This window comes from Equus przewalskii, chromosome 18 (genome assembly GCF_037783145.1).
Source record: "Equus przewalskii isolate Varuska chromosome 18, EquPr2, whole genome shotgun sequence".
NCBI classification, from domain to species: domain Eukaryota; kingdom Metazoa; phylum Chordata; class Mammalia; order Perissodactyla; family Equidae; genus Equus; species Equus przewalskii.
This window is the reverse complement of record NC_091848.1, coordinates 35,324,610-35,335,124: the sequence shown is the minus strand read 5'-3', so window position 1 is coordinate 35,335,124 and position 10,515 is coordinate 35,324,610. Positions and strand designations below refer to the sequence as shown.

The 10,515-nt window shown below is 59.6% G+C and overlaps 1 protein-coding gene across 44 annotated transcripts in view; it reads right to left on the bottom strand.

Annotated features, from left to right (window-relative positions):
• Positions 1 to 479: 479 nt before the first annotated feature.
• The window catches only part of TNK2 (tyrosine kinase non receptor 2), a 40,576-nt gene continuing 30,540 nt past the window's right edge, over positions 480 to 10,515 (bottom strand). For 5 of the 44 annotated variants that reach the window (XM_070583499.1, XM_070583514.1, XM_070583511.1 and 2 more), the window contains 7 exons: positions 7,431 to 7,625; positions 5,897 to 5,988; positions 5,255 to 5,299; positions 3,163 to 4,508; positions 2,965 to 3,060; positions 2,675 to 2,802; positions 480 to 1,300 (listed from right to left, as the gene is read on the bottom strand). In XM_070583499.1, the coding sequence (XP_070439600.1) occupies positions 1,294 to 1,300; positions 2,675 to 2,802; positions 2,965 to 3,060; positions 3,163 to 4,508; positions 5,255 to 5,299; positions 5,897 to 5,988; positions 7,431 to 7,625 (1,909 nt within the window). In that variant the 3' untranslated portion in view covers positions 480 to 1,293. Of the gene's footprint in view, positions 1,301 to 2,670; positions 2,932 to 2,964; positions 3,061 to 3,162; positions 4,509 to 5,182; positions 5,300 to 5,896; positions 5,989 to 7,430; positions 7,626 to 10,515 lie in introns of those variants that run through there. The other 39 variants (XM_070583498.1, XM_070583509.1, XM_070583530.1 and 36 more) reach the window with 16 other exon arrangements.

The following is a 10,515-nucleotide window of genomic DNA, read 5'->3' as shown; positions in this document are numbered from 1 at the left end:
AAAATATGAAGTGAAAACACAGGAAACACACAAGAACCCAATGACAAGGGCAGCCTCTGGGGAGGAGGCAGGCGCCGGGATGGGAGGCTCTACTGTTTACTCTTTAGTACCTTTCGAATCTTGAACTGCGTGAAATATTAGTTATTCAGAAAAACAAAATTAAAATATTTGTACATATTGCAGCCTTTGCTGTTACTGAAGTTTCTGGCCTAGCTCCAGCTGAGTTACGTACTCTCTCCTGCAGTGCACCCCGCCTTAGGGAGCTCTATCGCAAAAACACAGGATGGTGAGTCAGTGACACCAGGTGGCGGCCCTGCAAGGGGTGAAACCCTTCAGGGTCAACCAGGCCTGCCCTTCCTCCCTCTGTCCACAGGTGGTGCGATAAGGCCTGCAGACCTGGGTAGACAGCAGGCACTTGGGGAACCCTCGGGCCTCTGGCTGCTGACCAAGAGGCAAAGAAAGAGGCAGGTACAAGTAAGTAACATAAAATAGAAATTAACTTTATTTTTCTGGAAGAAGCAGGTATCCATAGCTGGGGCAGTAACTTTGGCGACAGAGGCTGGTGGGAAAACACAGAACAGGACAGGGGAAGAGCTGGGTCAGAGAGGAAGCACTGGTGTCCCTCCAGGGCAGCTGCCCCCTTGGTCTCCTTCCAACCCTGGTGCCTTGGGCCCTGGTCCCTGCCAGAGGACGATCTGGCACCCTTGCTCTGCTTCCTGAGCCACCTCAGGCTATTTCCAGGCACAAGATTCTCAGACCAGCCAAGTCCTGTAACATGTCCATGGCGAGGCCCTAAGTCACATTCTGTCCGACACTCCAACTGCCCACCAGGGGCTCCATGGAGAAGGGCCCAGCCCTGGGAAGGGCCCGCCAGGTGCTGGTCCACCTTTCTGTGTAGCCAACACATCCTCCCTGCCCAGGGTCAAGCCTGGCTTCCCCACCAGCAGGGCCTAGGGACACACTCCAGCCACAGGCCCTGCTGGGACTGGAGCCAGAGGCAGGTCAGCCGCAGGGCCTACTGAGGCCACCCTCAGGCCTGCCTTCTTGGGGTCCCTTCCCACACCTTGGCTGGGGGGCACCGAGGGCTGAACTGAAGTTGCAGGGACAGCGCTGGGTGAGGGAGGGACTGGCAAGGCAAGGCTCCCAGCCTCCTGCTGCCTTGGCCTCGTTCTGCCACTGGGAGCAGCAGGTGGCAGCAGGTCCTCCAGGCCTGGGCAGGGCATCTCCCCAACCTTGTCAGCTGGACAGGCTCAAGTGATTCCTTCAGGGCAGATCCTCGGCTCTCCAGATGTTTCAGCGCCTAAGGATGGGAACCAACCAGAAAGGCGCTCTGTCAACAGAGTATGGAATGTCCGGCACAGGTGGGCACGAGAGGGCCTCTCGGTGCCAAGCAAATCGGCTGAAAACTGGTAGTTCTAGGCAATAATTCTGAAACGTATCACCTTGGGATGCCTTTTTTCTTTACCTTAATAAACTAAAAATAAGAGAACAGCAGTCCCATGTATTAAAGTGTCCGACGGCGACAGGGACAGTAAAGCCTAAGTTTATTTGGATGCAAGTTGGTGAGAATAAGCCCGAGATAATGGCTAACATTCAGTGATGGTGTCCTGTGTGCCAGACACGTGCTGTGTGGACCGACGGACGCAGCCCTCCTCAATTCTTCTGACCACTGCTGTGCGGTGGGCACTCCCACTCTCACACATTTACATACAAGAACACCGAGAGGTGAGCACACAGGCGGAGCTGACGCAATCCATGAGCAGAAGGCTGGGCTCTAACTTGGGACGTCCAACGCCAGAGCCCACAACTCCGAAACCCACACCCCACCAGCACCTCTCCTGGGATGTGCTGGGATTTACCCATTTCACTACTTTCTGATTTGGTAAAACTTTCATATGTATATATACTTACACTATATTATATCTAGACATTTTGTTATATATACACACATGAAAATTTTTTACAGGAAATGGATTTTTTTTGCTAGGTGTTCCTTTAAAAATGTGTTAAAGCTCTGTGTTGAGGCCGGCTCTGTGGCTGAGTGGCTTAGTTTGCGTGTTCTGCTTCCGCAGCCCAGGGTTTGCCGGTTCGGATCCTGGGTGTGGACCTACGCACAGCTCATCAGGCCATGCTGAAGCGGCATCCCACACAGAAGAACTAGAATGACTTACAACCAGGATATACAACTATGTACTGGGGCTTTGTGGAGGAAAAAAAAGAGGAAGACTGGCAACAGATGTTAGCTCAGAGCCAATCTTCCTCACTAGAAAAAACAAAACAAAACAAAAAAACTCTGTTACTTTAAACTGCAATATGAAATGAATAGATGAGAAGTAGTTGTTTAAATCAGGTCCTAAACCCCTGGAGTGGGCTCAGGGGCACTGTGGGAGAGGCCCAGGAAGTGAGCCCCCCCTGCAATGGGAGGCTCCAATTCCCTTCTTACTCACTATTGGAACCAAGTGCTAGAAAGTCTAAACAAACAGGCTTAGGAGAACCTGTTTCCACCCAGAACTGTCTGCGTCCTGGGATCGGGGCTGCCTTCCCTCCCTCTGGCTGGGGAACCCTGTGTCTCCTGGCTGTGCATGGCCTTCGAGGTGCTGGACTTTCCCCTGGAGTGGTGTGCCCCGGGACAGCCCTCCAGGGACAGGCAGGTGGCAGGGTGGGGCTTGCTCACTTGTGGTGGGCAGGGCCACAGGATCCCAGGAGGTGGCAGCCGGCCTGCTCCAGGTTCCAGTCGAACATCTCCAGCACTTTGTGGCACTCGCCTCGCGGCCGCAGACCCAACCCAAAGAGCTGCTCCACCTGAGGAGCAGAGGGTGGCGCCATGGGACACACTGGGGCTGAGGGGCACCGGACCAACATGGGGGCAGAGGAGAGCCAGAGGTGGGGGGTGAGGGCGGGGAAGAGCAGCAGAACCAGTCTTCAGGGTCCCTGAAAGCCAGAGTGGGCAGGAGATGGTGGTACCTTCAGATACTGGGCAGCCCTCTGCACGTTCCAGCTGTGGCTCTGCAGGGCCGCCTGGCACTCCTCTGTGGTCACCCCATGCACCATGGCCTGCAGCTGGGCACACCCACCACCCACCGGTCAGCACCACTTGGGCCCGTTCCTCTGTGCCCCTCGGGCCCATGCCCCTCCTCACTGGCAGCCATGCCTGGCACTCACCATCTGGATCTTATCTGCTGGCCGTCCAGCCTCTGGTCCGTCCCCAGGGCAGCCCCTCTGTGGCAGCCGAGTGGTGGCCCTCAGGGCTGGTGGCCGGATCCCTGGGTTGCTGTTGTTGGTGGAGAAGTTGGCCTTGGGGTCCGGGGCAGCCTGTGGCATTGGTCGAACAGTAGCAGTGGGGGCAGCAGGGGCTGGGGTGCTGGGTGGGGGCAGCAGCAGGGGCACAGGCAGGGGGGCTGGCTCTTCAGGGCTCTGGGCCTCACGCAGGAAGCGCTGGTAGCGCTCCAGATAGGGTGGGCGCTCAGGCAGCAGGTAGTAGTGGGTATTGCTGACCTTCTTGCCATCACGGACGATGGGCAGGATGCAGGGACCAGCCCGTGGGCCAGGGGCCTGGATCACCTGGGGTGTGGCGTACTTGGGGTCCGAGGCGAAGCTTTGAGTGGTGGGCATGGTCTTCCCAGGTGAGCTTGAGAGCCGAGGTGGCAGCGGGGAGCTACCGGGTGGCACCAGGGGGCTGGGGGTCCTCGAGCCTTGAGGGGACAGGGGCTCCCGGGGAGGCACCCGGGGAGGGGAGGCAGGTCCAGGCCATCGCCCCATCTCCTCCTCGCCTGAGGGGGCTGGAGACAGCTCGCCACGTGGGCGTGTGGGCCTCGGGGGGATGGGCACCCGGGGGGGCACCTGGGGCTTGTCGTCACCCGGCGGGCTGGGGGAGGGGCCCAGCGAGCCAGCCGGGACCTGCAGTTGCCGCATGCATTCCTGCTGCAGTGCCTGGAAGATCTCTGCGGTCTGAGCCGAGTCAGGAGGCTTGCTCCCACCCTGGGGTGGGAGGAACAGGTTGTCCTCCAGTGGAGGGAGGAGCCGTGCCTGCTCGGGCACAAAGGCGTAATTGGTCTCGCCCTGGTTGGACCCAGCGGAGACCCCTGCATCCACCAGGGTGCTGTTGATGGAGGACACCTCAAAGTCATCCTCATCCTGGGCCACATCGTCGTAGGCAGGAGGCGGGGGCAGTGGGCGCGCATCCCAGTCCACCACCGGCGTGGGGTGCAGAGGCCGGGGCAGTGCCCGAGTGGGGCTCTGGGGCGGCGTCTTGTCCAGCAAGGAGCAGGCATCCATTGCCAGCTGTGCCAGCGAGGGTGCAGAGGGTCGTGGGGCTGGGACCACAGGCTCCTCGCCGAAGTCAATGAGTGCGACCTCGCCGCTGCCGCGGCCTGCCTTGGCACCTGGCACCCGGGCCGAGGGCTTCGCCAGCCACAGTCCACGGGGCAGGCCTGGCTTCCGCAGGCCCAGCCTCTTAAAGTCGCTGGACAGGGGGTCTTGGTCCTCACTCACAGGGTCGTAGGTTGGTTCTGCGATGGAAGGGAGACCCCGACAGGGAGGCAGCGTTAGGCACGGGGACAGGGAAGGTGGGCTGTGGGGAAGAAAGCCACGTATCCCCCACCAACTCCCCATTCCCAGTTCCCCCGAGGTCAGCCCTCAGCGGCTGAACGTCTCCATGCACACCGACCCTATTCACACAGGACGGCCAAACGTTCTCTGGACGCTGTCAGCCCTCTACACAGGCTGGTGACCCCTGCCTCCATCTCGGCTAGAGCAAGCAACACCCCACACCTGGCTGCCTCAGATGCTCCCTCCATCAACACAAGACCCATATCCCCTGCTCCTGGGCCCTGGTTAGTAATCCCTCTCCCGACCCCATCACGGCACACCATTAGTGCAGGCAGGGGACTATGGGGCGTCCCCTAGCATCAAGGGCAACAGAAGTCATCATTGGAGAGGACAGAGCTCATAACCCACCACCATTGAAAGCCCAGACATAGCCTCTGCAGGTCCCAAAGGGAGCGGGGCAGGGCCACGCAATGGCAGAGAGAGGCAGAGGTGGGCGCCAGGACCACACATGTGTTCCAGAGGCCCAAGACTTTGGGGTGGGGGGCGAGGCAGGCATGCTGGGCCGGGTCAGCAGCCAAAGCTCCCAGCACATCCCTGCTCCCCTCCCGCCAGCCAGCCCGCCGGGGCCCTGTACCTTCCAGGAGGAGAGGAGGAATGAGAGGAGAGAGGGGGCGGGGGCCAAGGCACCGAGCGCAGCCCCACTTACTCTGAGTGAAGATGGTAGGCTGAGGTGGGCGAGGTGGAGGCTCCCCTGCAAGAAAGGCCATGCGGAGAGCAGAGGAGGGCCAAGCAGAGAGACAGAGGACAAGGGAGGGAGGACAGAGCCAGACGAGACGGCAGAGTTGGGGGGGGGCAGGGAGAGAGAGAGAGAGGGAGAGCCGTGAATAGGGGCAAGTGACGTAGAAACTCAACAGCAATGGGAAGCAATGGGGCGGCAGGATGGGAAAACCGTGTTCCGGAACGACAGTCCCAGGATCCAGGAGATGGATGAGGCTCCTGGCCAAGATGAAGGCCGTGGGGTGGTTTTGGCTCGGGAGAGGAGAACAGGATTAGAGAGGGCAGTGAGGAAAGCCAGGATCTGAGCACGGCGGGAAGGAGGAGGGAGGAGGGAAGCTGAGGCGGGCAGGCCAACGCAGGAGCAACCGACCGAGGATGCCCACCTCGGCGGATACAGATGCCTCTCATCTTCCACCCCACGCCCAGCCAGAGCCAAGGACACAGCTGTCCCCCTGCTGCCCTGGCCCAACCATCCCAGAGCCAGAATAGCCGGCTCAGGGCGGCCTGAGGAGACAGTGCCCCTTCCAGGGAAGCTGAAGCGCCAGGGGATGTCAGGGAGTCGGGCTCTTACTTTTTCCCCTTCCCAAATGCTGGGCAGGTTGGGAGGCACTCAGTTCCACGCTCAGCAGGTCAGGAGGGTCCATGGGGTTTCCCAGATACAGCCTGTAGGGAGAGAACCAGGTCAGAGGGTGGGGGGAGCATATGGAGCGGTGGCAGCGAGGAAACCCCTACAGGAGATGCCAGGCCTGTCCCCTGGGGTCAGGCAGAAAACAAACACCTGAGTGTCCAGGGGACCACCTTGTCCTAGACCCCTGCAGACTTGGGTCTGGAGCACAGGACTTTCAACTCCCAGTAGCTCCCTTCTGCGGATCTAAGCTGTCCCCAGCGAAGGGTATCGTGGAGAGAGGGCAAAGAAAGAATCCCTGACTGCAGGCTGAAAAGCCCAGGACTGCAGGGGCTCCAAGAACACCCTACAAGGGCAGAGCTGGCCCTCTGCAACCCCCTGGCCCCCCAACCCACACCTGGCAGCCACCTGCTGACACTCTGTTCTCTCCTGCCAGGCCCAGGGGCATCTGGGCTGCATTCCCCTGGTCAGGATGGGGAGGAGGCATCCTTTTGCCCCACTGCCAGGAGGTGGGGTAGGGGCAGGGCCACCTGTCCTGCTCTCAATTCACTCTCAAACCCTGTGCTGACTGTCAGGATCTGGGACTTAGTCACTAGGGCTGATTAAAGCCCAGAGGAATGGGGCTGGGCCGGCCACGGCGCCAGGAGCAGGGCAGAGGGCGCTGGGCCTCCTTCTGAGGGGGGTCGTCTGTGCTCTCCTGCCCCAATTCCCTCAGGCCCTCGCCTGGCCCTTGTAAGTGAGAGACACAGGCCACCCTCCAAGAGCTTAGTGTTCTGGTGTGTGGGGGCACAGGGGTCAAGGGCCTGCTCCATCATGCTTCTCAGGGCAGGAAGCTGTATCAGGAGAAGTCAGAGGAGAAAGGGCTGCAGAGAGCCAGGCATGGCAGCCCCCTGGGGCCAGCAGAGAGGCATGGCGGCCTGGGCTGAGGAGCTGCCAGGTGGCTCCCTGGGGTGGGGCACCCAGGAAGTGACTAATTCTTCTCCTCTGTGTCCTCCCCAGAGGCCTCTCCATTGACCTCGTCCTTTCACTTAGAGGAGATGGAACTCCCCTCCCGGGTACAGAGTGAGCTGCTGCCTAATATTCCCTCTGAAGTGTCCCCACAGTGAGTTCTTTCTGCCCTTGTGCCCCTGGGCCTGACCCAGCAGCTCCCATCTCCAGGACTCTGGTACTCCCAGCAGGAGAAGGGAAACTGCCACTCAATTGCTGGGATCACAAGAGAAGCTTTCCTACTTAACGCTTCCAAAGGCTATGCCCAAGTCCATTTCCCTAGGGCCAGTGTGCCGGGGTGCCAGGCTGTGGCCCCTGGAGGCCTGTCCACCAAATGGAGCGTGGGTCCATCCTTTGAAGCTCCTAACCCAAGCTCTGCCAACAGGGAAAACCTGCTGGACAATGACAGACTGTGCCCCACGATGTGACAGGGACCTCAGAAGCCTAGGGGCTGCTGGCTGGTGCCCAAGGCAGGGTCCTGCCCCGTACTCACTCGTCAATCTTGTCGGGGAAGCCCCAGCAGTGGCGGGGGTCGCTGTCACCATGCCCCGTGTGGATGAAGCTATTCTGCAAGGGCTGGCTGATGTCCTGGGCTGAGAGGCCGGCCACGGAGGTCACCACATTGCGAGGGAAGGGTCCCACACACAGTGTCCGCGTGTTCTGCCCACGCCACCAGTAATTCTCAGCCCTGCCCAACAAAGATGACATGGTGAAACCCAGGGCGTGGTGGGATGGCCCCAAGGAGTGGGACCCTTTTCATACCAAGCTCTCTTTAGCCAAGATATCTGACCACCTTGGCAGAAGAGAACACAAGGGCTAAGGTCCTAGGATCGGTGGCCACAATCAGCCCACCTCCTTCTTAGCAGCCCCCCAGGATCTGCCTCTCCCCCAGGACAGGGCCTGGCTGTTTGCATACAGTCTTTTCCCTAAGCTACCTACGTGGGTCGGACAGCTTTTCCTACAGTTTACAAATAAGGAAACAGGTTCAAACAAGTGACGTGACTTGCCAACAGTGGCCAGAGAGATCGCAGCAGACCCAGGATTCAAATCCAGTTGTTGGTATGTAAGCCAGCACCCTTCTCACAGTACCACCTTCCCCCCCTCCTCCCCTCTGGCAAGGCCTGGGCCCCAGGCTTCTTCTGACCACCCAAATTCATTCTTCAACCAGTTCTGGGAGATCTGAACTGCCAGGGCCCAAGGGAGCACCATGCCCTTAGCACTGGGCTGGGGCCAGGCCCTCCAACCACGACCCATCTCCTGCACACAGCCCTTCACGTGTTTGGAAGCAATCTACGCCTTCACGCCACCAGTTTACACGTCTCCAGTGCGTTCCACCACCTCCTGGCAGGGCTGTGGGACCCTCGCCCTTGCCCCCATCTCCCTCATTGGGAGGAGCTCTACTCTTGTCTTAAACAAGGGGTCCAGAAGGGAGCCTAGCCTCCCAGTGTGGCTGGACTGTGGGACCACCAGCTCCTTGCACTGACCTCAGATACAAAATCAGTTGACTAGGCCTAAGCCTGGACCTGGGGTGGGGTTGGGTGTGGGGGAAGGCAGACAAGAAAGAACAGAGTGCCCTCCTGGACACTTCGAATGCTAAGAGCCAACAGGCTGTGAGGCTCCTGTATCCGCCACTGGAATCACTCACGCCTGACAAAGTGGGCAGAATCTGAACTCAGGCAGAGGTGGCGACAGCCTCGTGCTGCTGTGGTGGACACATGTGGCACCAAGCTGCATGCCCTCACTGCAAACCCCCACCTGTACATCACCTGTCCACAAACGAAAGCGTACAGAAAGGTCTCCTCCAAACGGCAGCCAGACCAGAGGGGCTGGGGGAGGCTGGAGGCTGCAGGGAGGCAGCAAGGCCTGAGAACCTGGACCCTCCCACTGGGGCAGCAAGACCCCCAAACAGCCTGTTCCAGAGACCAAAAGTCGAACCCCACGACACAGCAGTCCTTGGGGAGCCGAGAGGTGGGGTGGAGGAGGGGGAAGGGCCGAGCCTCCTTGTAAACAGGGCCGCTGAGCGGCCCACCAGACACAGCAACCCTGTGATTACCACCCTGCCCTCGGGCGGGACGGGCAGGAAAGGAAGGAAGAAAGGACAACACCCAGGAAGGGACAAAGACCATCCAAAAATAGCAGGGCCACTCCAAGGAAAGAGCCCCCCACTCAGGGCTGGCTGAGGTCAAGGCCCTCCCTTGGAGCAGGGTGGGAGGAAGGCCTAGCAGCAGGGGACCCCGCTGCTGCTCTCCCGCAACACCCACTGGTGACCTGGGTTCCGCGTGTCCCTCCGCGGAACTGCCTCAGACACCAAGCCCAGGGCTGGACGTTGGACTCTGCTCTCCACACCTCTCCAGAGGTGCTCATTAATGGGGGCGGGGGGAGAAACGCAGCCGAGGCACAGATGTAGCGCAGAGCAGAAGGGATTCACGTTCAAGGCCAGGTCTACCCCATGACCACACCCTCCCTCTGTGGACCCTGAGCAAAGCCAGACTGACAGGTCATTCCCTCTACTCTTTTCCTTTTGCCAACACAGCCACGCTCCTCACACAGAAGCCTCCTTTGGACCCACCTCTGAGAGGCAGAGGAGACGCCAAGCCCACCTCCCTTATTAGAGGTATGGCTAAAGCAAGAGCCCCCAGTGACTGCTGGGAGTGATTCCACTTCTCAAAAACGTCTTTGCTCCTGGGGGAGGGGGAGTCAGAGCGCAGACTATGCGTATGGAAGAGACCGCCTTGGGAATCTCATCCCAAGCACACTCGGAAGCAGCATCCTCCTGACAAGGTTCCAACGTAACTTCTGAGATGGCCAACGCTACACTGCACTGCCCAGCAGTCCCCTCTGGGGCTCAAAGGGGCCAAGGTACCAGCAGCCAGAGAGAACCAAGGCGATCCCTTCCCACTCAGCCTGATCTGGCCACACCCTCTCTTCCCCCATCCCCAGGAGAACAGGCCAGAGTCTCCCTGCCAACAGGAGGGCCGGGCCATCTGGTATTCACCGCAGCAAAGACAGACACAGACATGGTCCCCAGGGAAGTGAGCAAAGGGCCCAGCACCTCCAGCATGAGCTCTCTATTTCCTGCGGCAGCCTGTCAGCATCCTGGGACAAGCAAGATGTAAGGCAGCGCTGAGAAACCAAGGCCTGGGCCAAGAACTGCCTAAGGCTGCCGTGCTCCATCAGGGACCACCCTCTGGAAATGTCAGCCCTTGTCCCAGTCCTGGCCTAAGGGAGTCCAGAAATGGCTGACAAAGGTTGCTTAAACTTTCTGCTCAAAACACCAGGCCACCCACTTCTCTGTGAGCGTCCCAGGCAGCCCCTGGCCTCAAGGGACAATACAGACCCTTGCTTCCCCCTCCCCCACCCACCACAGGAAGCAGAGGCTCCAGGCACCAGGCCAGGCCAAGGACCTGCAGATGGATTTCAAAACCTCTGTCCCCCTTCTCCAGTTCTGTAAAAACAGACCATGAAAGTGCTGCCAGCATCCCAGCCTCCAAATAAGACCCTCTGGAAAAGAGCAGCCACCACTGTCCCTCAGTCTAAACGGAGCCTCACACGCTTGGCGGACAGAGCATCTGGGTGTC